The sequence below is a fragment of the Dama dama genome, chromosome 24, assembly GCF_033118175.1.
Source record: "Dama dama isolate Ldn47 chromosome 24, ASM3311817v1, whole genome shotgun sequence".
Classification (NCBI taxonomy): domain Eukaryota; kingdom Metazoa; phylum Chordata; class Mammalia; order Artiodactyla; family Cervidae; genus Dama; species Dama dama.
Window position 1 is genome coordinate 63,838,700 of NC_083704.1, and position 17,908 is coordinate 63,856,607.

The window sequence follows — 17,908 nt, forward strand, 5'->3', positions numbered from 1 at the left end:
GAGAAGAGCTAACACCTATCTTACTCAAACTCTTCCAGAAAATTGCAGATGAAGGTAAGCTTCCAAACTCATTCTATGAGGCCACCATCACCCTAATTCCAAAACCAGACAAAGATGCCACAAAAAAAGAAAACTACAGGCCAATATCACTGATGAACATAGATGCAAAAATCCTTAACAAAATTCTAGCAAACAGAATCCAACAACATATTAAAAAAATCATACACCATGACCAAGTGGGCTTTATCCCAGGAATGCAAGGATTCTTTAATATCCGCAAATCAATCAATGTAATACACCACATTAACAAATTGAAAGATAAAAACCATATGATTATCTCAATAGATGCAGAGAAAGCCTTTGACAAAATTCAACACTCATTTATGATTAAAACTCTCCAGAAAGCAGGAATAGAAGGAACATACCTCAACATAATAAAAGCTATATATGACAAACCCACAGCAAGCATCACCCTCAATGGTGAAAAATTGAAAGCATTTCCCCTGAAATCAGGAACAAGACAAGGGTGCCCACTCTCACCACTACTATTCAACATAGTGTTGGAAGTTTTGGCCACAGCAATCAGAGCAGAAAAAGAAGTAAAAGGAATCCAGATAGGAAAAGAAGAAGTGAAACTCTCACTGTTTGCAGATGACATGATCCTCTACATAGAAAATCCTAAAGACTCTTCCAGAAAATTACTAGAGCTAATCAATGAATATAGTAAAGTTGCAGGATATAAAATTAACACACAGAAATCCCCTGCATTCCTATATACTAACAATGAAAAAACAGAAAGAGAAATTAAGGAAACAATACCATTCGCCATTGCAACAAAAAGAATAAAATACTTAGGAGTATATCTACCTAAAGAAACAAAAGACCTATACATAGAAAACTATAAAACACTGATGAAAGAAATCAAAGAGGACACAAACAGATGGAGAAACATACCGTGTTCATGGATTGGAAGAATCAATATTGTCAAAATGGCTATTCTACCCAAAGCAATCTATAGATTCGATGCAAACCCTATCAAGCTACCAACGGTATTTTTCACAGAACTACACCAAAGAATTTCACAATTTGTATGGAAATACAAAAAACCTCGAATAGCCAAAGTAATCTTGAGAAAGAAGAATGGAACTGGAGGAATCAACCTGCCTGACTTCAGACTCTACTACAAAGCCACAGTCATCAAGACAGTATGGTACTGGCACAAAGACAGAAATATAGATCAATGGAACAGAATAGAAAGCCCAGAGATAAATCCACGAACCTATGGACACCTTATCTTTGACAAAGGAGGCAAGGATATACAATGGGAAAAAGACAACCTCTTTAACAAGTGGTGCTGGGAAAACTGGTCAACCACTTGTAGAAGAATGAAACTAGAACACTTTCTAACACCATACACAAAATAAACTCAAAATGGATTAAAGATCTAAATGTAAGACCAGAAACTATAAAACTCCTAGAGGAGAACATAGGCAAAACACTCTCTGACATAAATCACAGCAAGATCCTCTATGACCCACCTCCCAGAATATTGTAAATAAAAGCAAAGCTAAACAAATGGGACCTAATGAAACTTAAAAGCTTTTGCACTACAAAGGAAACTATAAGTAAGGTGAAAAGACAGCCCTCAGATTGGGAGAAAATAATAGCAAATGAAGAAACAGACAAAGGATTAATCTCAAAAATATACAAGCAACTCCTGAAGCTCAATTCCAGAAAAATAAATGACCCAATCAAAAAATGGGCCAAAGAACTAAACAGACATTTCTCCAAAGAAGACATACAGATGGCTAACAAACACATGAAAAGATGCTCAACATCACTCATTATTAGAGAAATGCGAATCAAAACCACAATGAGGTACCATTACACGCCAGTCAGGATGGCTGCTATCCAAAAGTCTGCAAGCAATAAATGCTGGAGAGGGTGTGGAGAAAAGGGAACCCTCTTACACTGTTGGTGGGAATGCAAACTAGTACAGCCACTATGGAAAACAGTGTGGAGATTTCTTAAAAAACTGGAAATGGAACTGCCATATGACCCAGCAATCCCACTTCTGGGCATACACACTGAGGAAACCAGATCTGAAAGAGACACGTGCACCCCAATGTTCATCGCAGCACTGTTTATAATAGCCAGGACATGGAAGCAACCTAGATGCCCATCAGCAGATGAATGGATAAGGAAGCTGTGGTACATATACATCATGGAATATTACTCAGCCGTTAAAAAGAATTCATTTGAATCAGTCCTAATGAGATGGATGAAACTGGAGCCCATTATACAGAGTGAAGTAAGCCAGAAAGATAAAGAACATTACAGCATACTAACACATATATATGGAATTTAGAAAGATGGTAACGATAACCCTATATGCAAAATAGAAAAAGAGACACAGAAATACAGAACAGACTTTTGAACTCTGTGGGAGAAGGTGAGGGTGGGATATTTCAAAAGAACAGCATGTATACTATCTATGGTGAAACAGATCACCAGCCCAGGTGGGATGCATGAGACAAGTGCTCGGGCCTGGTGCACTGGGAAGACCCAGAGGAATCGGGTGGAGAGGGAGGTGGGAGGGGGGGATCGGGATGGGGAATACGTGTAAATCTATGGCTGATTCATATCAATGTATGACAAAAAAAAAAAAAAGAAAGAAAGCTGCTACAAACATGAATATAAAAAAAAACAACAACCTCAAAACAAGGTGTCACCTCGCACCAGTCAGACTTATTATCATAAAAAAATCCACAAACAGGGGACTTCCCTGGTAACCCAGGGGTTAAGAACATGCCTGCCAATGCAAGGGACACGGGCTCCATTCCTGATCTGGGAAATAAGACCCCCACGTGCTGTGGGGCCATGAAGCCTGTGCGCCACAACTACGGAGCCCACACCGGGGAGCCCCTGAGCTGTAACCGCTGCAGCACATGTGCATCAATGAAGACCCAGTGCAGTCATAACAAATAAATGAATTTAAACGTACCAAAGAAGAATAATAAAGATTCATTGATTCTCAGAGGTCGTGAGTCACCCTATGTACAGGGATGCCAAAACCACCAGATAAACATGGTTGCTCAAACCTTTTCTTGAATTGCACTGAATTGTAAGTGGAATTTTGTAAACTGATAAGTGATTTCTGACAAGCTTTCAAACACTCTTAAAAGAAAATCCACAAAGAAATGCTGGAGAGGATGTGAAGAGATGAGAACCCTCCTACAATGGTGGGAATGTAAACTGGTACAGCCACTATGGAGATTCCTTAATAAAAACTAAAAACAGAGCTACCATACGACCCTGCAACCCCACTCCTGGGAACATATCCAAGAAGAACGTGATCTGAAAGGACACATACACCCCACGTTCACCGCAGCATTGTTAAAAACAGCCATGACATGGAAGTCACCTGAATGTCCATCGACAGAGGAGAGGACGAAGAACATGTGGTTCATATATACAAATGGAATATCACTCAGCCACAAAAAGAACAAACTAATGCCGTCTGCAGCAACATGGATGGACCCAGAGACTGTCATACTGAGTGAACTTAAGTCAGTACCAGAAAGAGCAATACCATGGTATCTCTCACATTCAGAATCTGAAAAGAAATGATACAAATGAACCTATTTATAGAACAGAAACACACTCACCAACTTAGAGAAGAAACTTATGGTTACCAGTGAGGAAGGATGTGGGGGAGAGGGACATCTAAGGTAGTGTGGGATGACAGGTACTCACTGCTGTATTTAAAATGGAAAACCAATAAGGATCTCCTGTAGAGTTCAGGGAACTTTGTTCAATGTTATGTGGCAGCCTGGATGGGAGGGAAGTTTTGGGGAGAATGGCTCCATGTGTGTGTATGACTGGCTCTTTTGCTGTCCATCTGAAACTATCACAACATTGCTTATCAGCCATATTCCAAAATAAAAAATGCTCAAATAAAAAAGAGTGCACACCAAAATAAATATTTGGTGAAAAAAACTTAGAAACTGAACAAAATTCATTAACTGGAGGCTAACTAACACAAAATGTAAACGAAGATTTCCTGACTCACACACAGTTTGACTTTATCACAGCACATAAGCTGCATCCAGGCCTTTTCCCTCCTTAATCTCACTACGGTGCTTTCCCTAAAAAGATCATGCTGTATACTTTTCCCCCTAATACTTCACTCTAGCTGTGTAGGTCTCTTTCCTGTTTATCAAGGTTGCACTGAACTTTATCTCCGCCTTCCAGGGTAAGCCATCCTCTCATGTGACCTCCAGTCTCAGCTCAAACAGTAATGAACTGATTCCTCTATTTAAGACAAGGAATTAAAACCAGCATCAGAGCCAGTAGCCTTGAAAGATCACTTTAAATGTCCCTTTAGGTTAATGCCAAATCACTGAAAACTGTCCCCTGAGTGCAACACTAAAGCGAGTTATTCAACAGAGTATTAATACAGAAACATTCACAAAACTCACAAAAGGTCTGTGTAGAACAGACGTGCAAGCAAAGAAGCTTTCCGTATAATTAAACACGACTTTTTAATGGTCAGACTCAACAGTCATCACAGAAACGTAAATCAGCCCAGGGGACAAATCTCGTGGACTGGCAGCCTGACCAACAGGAGCACATTTCAGCGCCACACCTGGCGCCGTGCCCGCGGGGACAGGCACTCCACCTGACACCAATGGCAGGGAAACCTGGCTGCAGTTTGGAGGGGAAGCACACACGAAACCCCTTAAAGACAAACACCCTGAGGCTATTATTTCTAGGAACACAATCTAAGGAAACAATTATGGATGCTCATGACGCTCTGCTCACGCCACAATGCCGCTTTCACAGGGCAGGAGGCTGACTGAAGCAGCCAGCCCGTCCACACTTGAGGTGCTAACTCAGTCTCAAAGCTGAGGCTGGAGAGCTGTGTCTGCTGCCTTGGAAAGATGTGGGCAAGTGAAACAGCAAGATCTGTGCCCGCAAATGCCATTTTTCACAGAAGCATACTTTATCTATTATCTATATAGGTAGAGAGTCCAGTAAGAAATGCACTAAAATGTTACCACTCACTAACTCTGGGTTAATAATGAGGTTATGGATGCTTGGTTCTTTTCTTTTAACTTGTTGCATGTTTCTGATTTTCATATAAGGATACTTATTACTAGTATAAAACAAAAACATGACACATTTTTCTTTTCTTCTTTTGGCATCTAGGTGCAGTGCTTCTGTCAGGAAACATGCCTGAGGTGTGTGCAGCTGCCAGGAAGGTCAAATCACAGCACAGCAGATACGACCCACCAAGACGGCGGCACGGAAATCACCTCCAGGCCCAGCAGACAGCTGCTGTGGTGACCTGGCATCCACAAGTTCACTCCAGACAGTGGTAACTGAAGCATCGCGAGGAAGGAGCGGCCACAGAGAAGGAGTGGGTCCTGAAGCAGAGCCCGCAGGGCTGAGCCCCTGCCACCACCACCTGGGAACCTCCTCGAGCCATCTCCCCCACGACGAGACGTGAGACTAGCCAGGCTGCCATGAGAGAAAAGAGAATTTCACGTGAAAATGATTAGAGAGCTAAGCACTCAGGGGCGCCCCCAGTCAAGAGCATCATTCTGTCCCCCTCTGTCAACGGCACCTGGATCCTCCTTTGAGGGGCCCTCCCACCCTCTCCTACCTGGCCCAGGAGTGTGGGGCCCTACGCTGGCTTCGGGGGGCTCAAGACCCAGACAAGGCCAGACCAAGGAGCTGCCCTGTGTCTTCTCCAGCTGAGCTCTCCCCACGCTGGGCTTGCTAAGCGAGAGCAGCTGGGAGCCTCGCTCAGCGACCACAGCAGCCAGCCACCTAGGAGTGAGGACGAGGGAGGGACGCTAACCATGAGGGCCGAGGCAGGTCCTGACCCCGGGCGCTGGGGTTACAGGCCAGCACACACTCCTCGCACACAGGCCTGTAAGCCTGTCAGCTGGGCTCCTAGAACGTGCCAGTCTGAGTAATCCTGTGGAACACTAATTAGCTTGCTCACTAGGAAAATTAAAGCCACAGGCACAGAACTTTGTTAAGGAGACTGGAAAACTAAAGTGTGGGGCGGCAGCAGGACTGTCTGGGGATGGAGGTAACCCAGGAAACTAGTCCTGGTCATGAACGTAGTGCGTGAACTAACTAATCGGGCTACAGCCGGGCTTGATTCGCTGGTAGGGCAGGGATGTACGTTCTACTTTTTTTCCCTTCTTTGTTGAGACCAGTCTTTTCACCCAGAACGTCAGGGAATCATAATATTTTAGAGCTGGATAAGAGTTCAATCTATCACTCCCACGGTCTCACTCGAGGACGAAGAGGCTGAAGCCAAGGTTAGAAAGGTCACAGCCCTCATCACCAGCCAGGCTAGGACATCAGGCCCCCGAAGACACTCCCGGAGCAGGCCCAGCTCCTCCAGGCAGACAGACCAGAAAGGAGGTGCAGAACCGGGCCCCAGGACAGCCACGCGCTGTTCCCTCTTTGACACACCCCATTGCAGGGCTCAGGGCAGGCCTGCTCAGGGGGCCCTGACCACAGACTGGGTCCGGACCTCGGACGAAGCTCAAAACCTCTCAGGCTCAGCCTCACCTACTGCCCCGCTGACCCGCAGAGCGGTTGTGAACTGCAGCGAACTACGCAAGGCGCAAGCACTGTGAAAAAACAGTGCCAAGTCCTACACAAGACCTAAGACATTACTGCCAGGCTATAGTAAAATCACTGAGCTGAGAGGCAACAGGAGAGAGAGCGCCAAGGTCTGGAGTCTGACGGCCAGGGTGTGCATTCTGGGTCTTGTGCTTATTAGCTGGGCTGTTACCCAGACTCCACTAGCCTCAGTTTGTCCACTGGTCAAATGGGAATAACAATAAATACTTCAATGCTTCTGTGAAGATTAAATGAGGTAACACACCACAACACCCAACTTGCTGCCTAGCAGAGTTGTATTCGCGGGTAAACCCCCTCACCACTGAAACAGCCCTGAGGCTGGACGGCCTGCAGCACGGCCGCCAGCCATCGAAGCTGCTGTTGCACGAGCGGTCTGTGAGGCTCGCCCTGAACTCTGGGCAGACTCCCCACCCTGGCAAGCCCTCTGCAGGCCTCTGTGTCTCCCCGACCTCAGCAGCCACCCCATGAATGACGCCCTCTCCCCTCCTGGAGACCCTGGAAGGAAGCCTCTGACTCTCCGGGTTGGGAGCAGGGGGCAAGGGGAGTGCACACACGGGCCCACCCTAGGGCGTGCTCTCAGGGCAGGACCCGCCTGGTACAAACCAGCCCCACGGCCTGAACACTCTGCGCCTGTCACGGTCTCAGAGTGTAGCCCCGCGCCATGAGAACACAGCGGCAGGCTGACCTCAGGGCCTGCGCCAGCACAGATGTCCCCTCTGGGGCAAGAATTAGGATTAGGTGTGCCCTCCATGCAGCCAGGGGCCCAGCGCGGGGACACAGGCTGCATTGCAGCCCTCAGGCCAGGTCACCACCAGCACAGAAAGGGGCAGGCCCCAGCCCCTGCAGGAGCCTCTCAGGGCAGTCTCTCCGGCCAGGGGCTAAGGCAGGACCCAGCCCACAGGCGGCTGGAATGGAGAGGTGGGATAGGGCGAGGGTGCCGCCGGCACGGTCAGTGAGCGGACACTGACTCTCAACACAGCTCTGCCACACAGCGGCTGTGACCCTGGGAAGGCGCTGAGCACCCTGTGCGTCCTCAGTCTCACATCCACCAAGCGGGCTGACGGCAGGACGGAGGGGCCAGACAGCAAGGGCGTCTCCTGCAGAGCCGGGACGTGTGGCCTGGACCCCAACGGTCCCCTTCCTTCAGAGCCCTCCTTGGCCATACACAGAAGAGACTACGCTGGGGACAGCGCAAGGCTGTGGGCACGTGGAGCGATGGGGGCCGGGGGGGGGGGGGCAGGGACGGAGCCCTCGTCGGTCCGAGCCCGAGCGGGCAGGCGTCTCCCCACAGTTTGGGGCGAGCAGCACAGACCAGGAATCACAGTGCGTGCAGCCAGCGGGAGGACCTGTCACTCTGAGTGACGGCCAGTGACTGAGTCCCGGGAGGCCACTGGGAGGAGAGAGTCCACGTGAGAGAACAGAAGGGAGGTGCGTGCGGGAAGGCGGGGGCAGAGCAACCCAAGCTGGTCAGGCCCCGCCACCCTACGGCTACCCCAGGACGGGCCAGGCGCACAGCTGCTCCTTCCCCAGACCCTCTGAGCTCTTCTCCCACCAAAACCCCAAGGGTCTGGACAAAAGGGAAGACCCCTCACAGCACCATGGAGGACACGGGGTGCAACTCAACGAGGAGAGGACAGACTACCCAGAGCGCCGCCCCAGCCAGGCTTCCCGGGCAGCTCAGCTGGTAAAGGATCTGCTCGCGATGCAGAAGACCTGGGTTTGATCCCTGGGTCGGGAAGATCCCCTGGCAGACGGCATGGCAGCCCACTCCAGTGTTCTTGCCTGGAGAATCCCATGGACAGAGGAGCCTGGCGGGCTACAGTCCACGGGGTCACAGAGAGTCGGATGTGACTGAGCGCAGCACAGCTGCTGCGGCCACAGCCCTCCACCCGGGTAAGCTCCATCTGCACTTACACCTCGGCCAGAGCAGATGACAGCCAGCAGACAGTTACAAGCAAAACCTAAGCTGGAAAAGAACAGAAGAAATAAAACTGCATCTATCTCATAGAGACAAAGGCTTTTCTAAACAAAACACATGAGAACATTTCAAAAGGAAGACTGTCAAAGCTTAAAGATTTTCACCTATGTATGTCAAGTATTACTATAATAAAAAGATAATAAAAAGTAAGCAATAAACTGGAAAAAACTTTATATTTATGTCAGACACTAAGTTTGTATCCCTTTTATATAAAGATTTGTACAGTGATAAGCAAGCCTCAAAAAAATGGAAATGTAATAATAATAGCTAATATTTTCATGTTATCTCATAATACATTACCATGTGTTAAGCACTTCAAATATACTATTGCATTTAAACCTCACAATGCTGTGATACTATTTCCTTCCAGAGAAAACAGGCTTAGATTGCCACCTGCCCAAAATCACAGGGCTGGAACTTTGGACTCTCCCTGACTCCAAAGTTTGCTCTTAATTGCACGTGCTTCAAATCAAAAAGAACTAGACTATATAATACATTCAGTGTGTGTGTGTTTTAACTTAAACACATTTCAGCTACAACCCATTGTTGTTTATAGTCACTCAGTCGTGTCCAACCCTGCGACCTCAAGGACTCCACCAGGCTCCTCCGTCCAAGGAAATTTCCAGGCAAAAATACTGGAGTGAGTTGTTATTTCCTCCTCCAGGGGATCTTCCTGACCCAGGGACTGAACCCACGTCTCTGCATCTGCATTGGCAGGTGGATTCTTTACTGCTGAGCCCCCAGAGAAGCCCCACAGTAAAAACTTACCAGCCATTAGAGTTCTGTGTGTCAAACCGACAAAGCTCTCCCAGTCAGAGAATTCAGTGATGGGGAGGGTCCAGAACCTGGCATTCACTCCCCCGATGGGCATGCAAACCGGAGCGCCCTTTCTGGAGGCCGCCCTGGCCACACTGACACAAGCCTGCAGAAGAGGCACGTCCACGTCAGGTCCATCCCGTCCTCCGCCGGGGACCCACCCCGTGAACCATTAGCAGCCCCACCCAGACCCCTCGACAAGCTGGGGAAGCACAGCCGGCAACAGGGTCCCCGGAGGAGCTGGAGCCCGAGCACCGACCCCCCGCCCTCGTCCCCGTCGCCCCACTGCTGCTCCCCATCCCTCCCCACACACGACAGGCTCCTGCCGCCTGTGCCTTTCTTTGTCCCCGGGGTGGGCGCTGAGCACTCTGCTGCAGGAGACCTGGCCTCCCCGGGTTGCCAGCCCGTGCCGATCCCCTGGTGAGCCCACTGTCTATGAATGACCCTCCCTGGTCTCTCTGCTCCCAGGCGCTTCAGCATCTGCAGACACGGCCAAGTCCAAGAACCACACCACACACAAACCGTCCCCAACTTGGCACAGAGACAGCATTAAGAAACCCTGGTCATGAAGCACGAATCGCTTAAGAAGGTGGACCCCAAGTTCCTGAGGAACACGCACTCTGCCCAGGAGCACAGCAGGGAAGGCCTCGAGACGACACGGGCCATGAGTGTCCCTGCTGAGGCTCACCAAGAGCCCAAGGAATCTGAGCACCAGGTCCCCAAGGGCAGCAGCGCACACTCACCTACCCCGCTTACCTGAAGCCTGGCAACGTACTGGTGCCCACATTACCAAGGGTCCCGAAGTCCCAGGCCAAGGCTCAAACCAAGGCCCAGGCACCATAGCTACGGTTGCTGCTGTCTCAAAGGCGCCCAGGCCCCCACACAGGCTGCAGACTGCAGGCTGCTGTAGGCCAGTGTGAGGACAGGAGGACTGATGTGACCCCTGGGCTGCTGTCTGCACGGGGCTGGTGTGCTCCTAGACGTTGGTACAAATAAACCTGAGGCAGGATGTGTCCTCCAACAACAACAACAAACCCACCAAAATACAACCTCCTTGGATGCCTCCATGTGGGCATGACTTTGTTTCTGGGATGCTGACTGACACATCTTTAGACCTAGCAATTTGACTCTAGAAGTTTATCCCAAGGAACAACCAGAAAAGTGCAAACATACATATGGGTTTTTGCAGCATCATCACAAGTGGAAACTAGGGCTTCTCTGGTGGTCCAGTGGTTAATAAGCCATCTGCCCATGCATGTGACATGGGTGCCATCCACAGTCTGGGATGATCCCACAAGCCAAAGAACTAAGCCCATGTGCCACAAGTACCTCTTCAGCAAGAGGCGCTGCAATGAGACGGCCACACACTGCAATGAAGACCAAGCACGGTCACAGACAAAATAAAACAAACTGGAAACTGCACATTCAGCAACAGGGAACCGCTCCATGCCGAGGACGATGCACTACCTGAGAAAATACTACGGAGTCACTGAAAACCAGCTTATAAAAGAATAGCTAACAATGTGGAAATAAATTTAAGAAGTATCTTAAGTGGAAAAAATGATTCCAATGTTGCATATAAAAGTGACTAAAGGCATGTAGCCCAAACTACTAGTAGTTATCATCTCTTCATCATGACATCATGGGGAGGTTTTCTTCTTTGGATTGTTTTCGTGTTTCTCATGTTTTCTGTATTTTTCATGTATTATTTTTGTAATCAGAGAACACAAACCCAAAATACATTTATTAAAAAAATACCCAGGGCTAAATTCTGTAATGCCCAGCCCCACACTTGGGCACTAGTCTGAGTGCTCAGCACCAGCCAAGAGCCCCGCACAGTGCAGCGGCTGCCAGCCGGGGAGCCCTGTTGCTCTTCATCAGCCGCAGCCACGTGCTACTGAGCCCGGCCCAGCCCCGGGGCAGAGCCAGGGAAGGGCGTTCGGAATGCCTGGTGGGGCTCAGAGACCTCGGGGCACAGGGTGTCTGCTGACCCCAGGGACCCTTCAACAGAGACCACACAGCACAGAAGAGGAAGAAACCCACCAAACCGAGGCCTTGGACAGACTGGCGCCTGAACTACGACGGACCACTCCAACAGCTCTGTGGCTCCAGGCCCACGTCCTCCTCTCTGAGCCTCGGTTTTCTCACGTTCAGAACGGGCTTCACACCCTTCATCTCACGGGCTGCCAGTGTTACACTGAACTATACGAGCACAGAACACAGGTCACTACACAGCCGTGAATATTACAAAAGGGAAAGGGGTCTCTTGGGCCAGCAAGGCCCTCAGAGTCCAGAGACCTAGCCTGAGGTTCCGAAGGGCAGCAGAGGCTGAGAGCAGGTGAGGACGGAGAAGGGGCGGGGCATGGGCCAGGCAAGGGCCGTCGGGCATGGTGACCGGCCTCCCGGCAGCCATCAGCACACATCTCCAGAGACGGGAGTGTCCCTGATGGGCCAGCGGTTCAGAATCCACCTGCCAACGCGGGAGACACGGGTTCCAGCTCTGGCCTGAGAGGACCCCGCAGGCCGAGGGGGAGGCCTCGGAGGCCACACGCCAGAGCCCGGCACCCACAGCTGCTGAGCCCCCGTGCCGAGAGCCTGCGCTCTACATCGAGCGGTTGCTGACATGAGATGGCCGAGCACCGAAGGGAGGCGGCCTGAGCACAGCCCTGAGGACCCAGCACACCAGGGTATAACCAGACGGAGCTTCTGAAACACAGCGGGGAGTGGGCACGCTACCTGCGGTGGGCCCCAGGCCCAGACTGGACTCGTTGAGCGCGTCCTCCTCCTCCCAGAAGTACTGTGGCGGCTGCAGGATGCGGGACTCTTCACTCTCCTCGCTGGGGAAGCCCGAGCCGGGGGCTCCCAGGCCAGCGCCCAGGCCCACGGCCTCGCTCGGCTCCTCCGAGTCCAGCAGCTCCAGGCCCGTGGGCAGCAGGAGGTCCAGCAGGGAGGTGGAGGGGAGGCCCTCTGAGCTGGGCTCCTCAGACCCGGCTGCACGCACGCCCAGGGACGCTCCTGCGCAGACAGGAGAGCTGGGAGTTACGGGGGAAGAGGGCACAGAGTAGAGACCCGCCTTCGAGGACAAAGGGCCCAGGGCGATGGTGGGGGCTTCGCGGACACTCCTGATGCCCAGGGCTGCGGGCGTGGGGGGCAGGCCAGAAGGGGCCCCGCTTTCCCGGACCCTGCATGGACACTGCTCCCCAGGCTCCTATCATAGGCCAAACACTTCCCAAAACTGCACGAAGAACTTGATCTGTGTTTCAGCGGCACATGGTTTTTAAGACCATGTGAGGTGGTCACAGGTCAAATTCATCCCGGGCTGGTAATGACAGGTCTGTTTGGAACCTTGGACCCTCTATCCTAATTTACAAAACAAAAAACAGTAATATAAAGGGCATCTTTTTGTTCCTTCTCTCTCACTTCCATTCACTACAAACAGGAAGCACCCCTATTTGCTGGTTCTATGATGTCAATACTAATTACAGAAGTATCACTAACTTGCTGTAAGTCTTCAGCCCTCAGTCTCCTCATCTGAAAAATGAGGAAGGCGGGTGAAAGGACCTCCAAATTCTCTTTTCCAAGACCAATATTCAATGATGCAAGAAAGAGGGAATTTCAGGAGCTATTTCCTGCTCTGTGCTTGGAGTGCACTGTGATATGACTTAACAGTCTGTGGAAATGTTTAGTCATGTAAGTGTTATCTGGGCTTCCCTGTTGGCTCAGATGGTAAAGAATCAGCCTGCAATGAGGGAGACCTGGGTTCAGTCCCTGAGTTGGGAAAATCACCTGGAGAAGGGCACGGCAACCTATCTCCAGCTTTCTTGCCTGGAGAATCCCCAAGGACAGAGGAGTCTGGTGGGCCACAAAGAGTCGGACACGACTGATTAAGCACAGCACACAAGCATTATCTAAATTTTAATGCTTACAAACACCTTATGCAATAGTAAGCCTTAAGCCCAACAAATGGCCACTAAGGAAGACAGATGTTTCAGACTCAAAAGCAAGTTCTACCAGAAACAAAAAACGCGTCCAGAGAGAGACAGGACAGACAAGAGGCCCACAGATGCACTTGAATCTAAGGAAGCAGCCTGGAGTACAGGGAAGGGGCGGAACAAAGTAACACGTTTGCATGGGAGGACACACAGGTCTTGCAATCAGACTCAGGCGGCTGCAGTGGAACAAGGCAGGCAGGGGCTCTGGCCTGTGGCTGAGCGACTCTGGGGCAGCATCTGCCCCCCTTCCCCCTCCGCACCTCGGCCGCCCATCTGCAGAGCAGGATGGGGAAGCCCCCGGACGCGGGGCCACCAGGTGAGGTCAGCCCGACGCAGTGTGCAGACTGCACTCTGAAGGGCAGACTGCAGACTACTCATGGAAGCAGTCGCCTCCTTTATGGAAAACAGAGAAGCATGGCATTCTTAGCCAGGAAGAAAGAATGTTTAAGAGCGACAATGGTTAGGGTCTTCAAACACATTTAAACAAAAGGCTGATGTGAATAACAAAGATCAGTTATTCTATGTGACTTCAAGGAAAAAGGGAAGAAACAGACGCTATCAGAGTCTCAAACAGCCTTTAACCAGAAGCAGGGGACGCCCGTGGTCACCTGCATCCATCCGCCTAAGTCCTCCTCCTGCTTCCAGCCTCAGCTCCAAACAGCCGCCCCAGCTCCCTGGTCCAGGCTGCACCCCCTCCATGACCACCGGCTCTGCACACATCACAACAACAGACCACCGGACAGCTCCCGTCACTCAGCGGCGAACACAGAGCTCACCTCTGTCGTGACCGGGCCTCGACAGTCTCTGAAGGATCACAGGAACTCAGGATGTGTTTGAGTAAACGAGCAAATAAATTAAGACATACCCTTTCCCTATGACTGATTCATGCTGATGTTTGGTAGAAACCAAAGGGATACTGTAAAGCAACTGCCCTTCAATTAAAAATAAATAAATTTAAAAAATAAGAAATACCCTTTTGTTTTACAGAAGAGATAACAGGCCTAGTGAGATTAACGTCAAATAATCAGGTAACAGAATCGCTGTAATTAGCCGGCTTCTCCCCCGCAAGAAGGTCCAGTGGATGCTCCCTGAGGAAACGTCGGGAAGCTGCTCTTGTGTCCTTCCTCCTAAGGACACGTAAGGACAGAGAGCACCCGGCATGACCCGACGCCTCACAGGATCTAAGGAGTAAGGACAGAGCTGGACGGAAGAAACCCTGTCCTCCCAGCACCCTGCTCAGGGTCCCCACCAGAAACCCAAAGCACAGGGTGGCTCAGAGTCCTGTCCCGAAAGACCTCAAGTCAGCGAAGTGGCCCCTACCTTCCACCAAGACGCCCCTTTATCTACATTTCTGCCTGGACCTTGTGTCTGGAAGTAGGTCATCTATCAACCCTACTGAAGTAAGACTTATTTTCTAATTTTAACAAAGTTAATCACAATATACAATACTGTCAATCAGAAACGACGCCGGGTAACGTTGGTTTCAGGTACGCTGCAGTGTCTTACTGGAGGTTAACATCTGCACTGGACTTCCACTGCTCAGAAGAAAGCAGTCCACCCCTCCCCCAGCTCCTCTTCTGTGCCACCTACTGTGTCAGGCACAGTAGAGACACAAAGGTGAATACTAGACAGCCTCTGCCCTTGGGGGAGAAAGTGCTCTTTGGAAAATGGAATGCCCGGTTTACCGGTAAGGTAAAGGTAAGGTACCAGCTGATACAATAGGTCTACTTTCAGATGTGGCTTCCCCAGGTTTGGGGAACCAAATACCACAAGACAGTAACCTGGAAAAACTCAGGCACTCCAGGAAGAACAAACTCAATTGATGAGAAATGTCTGTAGTAATTAAGTAACAAAAACTGCACAGGTTCCCAGGGCACCAGAGCAGCCGTCTCTGCCAGGGCTGCGAGGTGAAGCTCTTTATCTACCTACTGGGAGAGACACTACTTCAGTGTTTCAGGACTCTTGTTAAGAATCCTTGGAATTTTATTTACCCTCCACGAAACCACCAGAGGATCAAACGTGCTGTGCCTCTTCACAACCTGACAGCTGTCTCTCCGAGGCTAATGGAGGTGAGGGGGAGAGGAGTCATGGCCATGTAGGCCTCAGTCCTGCCGCCAGGTCAGCCCTAATGGCCAGGAACCTGTGTCTGTCCTGTTGACTTCTTGCCTCTGGGGATGAAGTCCTTTAGTTGGTGAAGCTCTCCGCGCAGAGAGCACTGTGGTCTGAGGAATCTGCTAGGTCTATTGTAACCATTTCCCTGACTGAGGGGTGCCTCATTCCCCCAGCCTCCCCCCTCCATCTGTCACCTGCGGAGAAACCAGGGTTCATCCTGGTCTATCTTTTCCAACAGTGTGACAGGAATAAAAAGTGTGTGCATGAGTGCCGTTGCTTCAGCCATGTCGAACTCTATGCGACCCCACGGACTGTAGCCCGCCAGGCTCCTCTGTCCATAGAATTTTTCAGGCAAGAATACTCTAGTTGGTTGCCATTTCCTTCTCCAGGGGATCTTTCCAACCCAGGGACCGAATCCACATATCCTGCATTTCCTGCCTTACAAATTCTTTTACCACCGAGCCACTAAGAAAAGATTCTGATCATGTTTCTAAAAAGCTGTGTTTGAAAAGGAGGAATCTGGCTTTTGATTTCTTCTGCAGTGAACAGTGTCATTTTCTTGAAGCTATTTTCCCGTACAATGGTTATTTTCCCTTTATAAAGACCTTGATCTTTTCAAAAGCTTGGCAGTAGATAATTACGAGATGTTATTTATTTTCAAACTTGCCCACCAAAATAGCAGCTGAGACCTACCCATTCCTTGTAAAACTATTTTTGCACTTAATAATTAATCTGCCAGATTTTAACTTTCAGATATACACTGATCTTTTTTTCCCTCTAGCACCTGTAATCTTCTGTTACCTCCATCACTCTCAACCAAAAGAACAAAAAAGACACAAGCATTAAAAGGATTCCAGGGATCGCCCTCAAAGAACTGAAAATCTGACCCAAACGAATTCAGAAAGGAGGCGCAGGAAGCAGGCTTGTATCTTAGGGGCTGAAAAAAGCAAGGTCTCGATAATCCCCATGTTTTGTCTCCCCTGCGTCTGCTCTTGATGCCCGCGTCCTTCTCTCGGTTCCCTTTCCCTAAACAGCACCTCTGAAGTCCGAGATCCCTAAGTCCTCCGCACACACCCATCCGGAGCTGCCCAGTAGCATCAGTGACACGGCCCAGACCCTGGACTGTCCGCTAAAACAGAGATGGTCCAGCACCACCAACGCGACCGCACACACTTGGCGCGTCTGTCAAAGAAAGAGTGCCGCCCGGTCCTGGCAGGCGTGGTGCGGACAGGGACGGGGGGCCCGGGGGCCACGTCCGGGGCGCACCGCCGGGGTCCTTGGCCATGCCTGCGCCCCGCTGCAGAAGGCGGCCGCTGGCTGAGTCGGGGCGGCGGGATTCCGCACCACGGTGCCCAGGGCAGCGGTTTCTCTGCAGAGGTCGCCCTCCGCCCCCTCAGCCCAAGCCAGCCGAGGACGGACCTCAGACCACCTCAGGCTGACCGCGCGCGGGGGGCATCCAGGCCTGCCGCGGCGGGACCGACCGCGCGCACACACAGGTGCCCACACCCTCCGGCACGCCCCGCGCCCGCCCAGCCGCCGCGGGCCCGGACCCCCGCGCCACTTCCCCCGAGCGCCCACACCTGCCGTCGCCGCCCCACACGCGCCGCCCCCCGCGCCTGTCACCGCAGCCCGGGCGCGCGGCCCTTTGTCGCAGAGACACGCCCGCCCGGCGCCCCCGCCCCCCGCCCTCAGAAGCGCCCAGAGCGCTCGCGGCCGCGCGGCTCTTTGTTGGCGCGGAGCCGCCCAGCGCGCGCCGGCCGTCGCCCGCTCACCTCCGGCCAGCAGCAGCAGTAGCGGCAGCAGCGGCGGCAGCTGCGACCCCGCGGCCCTCAGCAACCGACCCATGGTACCGCGTCGCCGCTCCGCAGCCGCCTGGGCGCCTCAGGGCCGCACTGGCGGCGGCGGCGGCGGCGGCGGCGCGCGCGCGCCCATTGGCTCGCGAGGCCGTCACTCGCCCAGCCCCGCCCCGCCACGTGCGCGCCCCGCCCCTCCGCCCCCCACCGGCCAATCGACGTCGCGGAGGTCGGGGGCGGAGCCAGCGCGCTGCCCGCGCCTCGCACCTCAGACCTCACGCCTCACAGGCCCGCGGCCGCCTGGCGCTCGAGTCTCGCGAACGCGGGGCGTGGCCCCGGCGCTGAGGGCCGCGCTCGCGAGACTGCGCCCGACCTCTAGCTCTGTGAGGGGGTTATCCCTCGGTCGCGCGGGTAGACTCCGTGCGGGCTGAGCACTGCCCGACCCAAGCTCTGGAGAAGGCAGTGGCACCCCATTCCAGTACTGTTGCCTGGAGAATACCATGGACGAGGAGCCTGGTAGACTGCAGTCCATGGGGTTGCGCAGAGTC

At 51.7% G+C, this 17,908-nt stretch overlaps 1 protein-coding gene across 1 annotated transcript in view; it reads right to left on the reverse strand.

The window, feature by feature from the left end:
* Window positions 1-17,464, reverse strand: part of PODXL2 (podocalyxin like 2) — a 62,355-nt gene extending 44,891 nt beyond the window's left edge. Inside the window, exons 1-2 of the mRNA XM_061129030.1 lie at window positions 17,340-17,464; window positions 12,200-12,478 (exon numbers count right to left, since the gene is read on the reverse strand). Of these exons, the coding sequence (XP_060985013.1) occupies window positions 12,200-12,478; window positions 17,340-17,412 (352 nt within the window). The 5' untranslated portion in view covers window positions 17,413-17,464. The remainder of the gene's footprint in view (window positions 1-12,199; window positions 12,479-17,339) is intronic.
* Window positions 17,465-17,908: the final 444 nt, after the last annotated feature.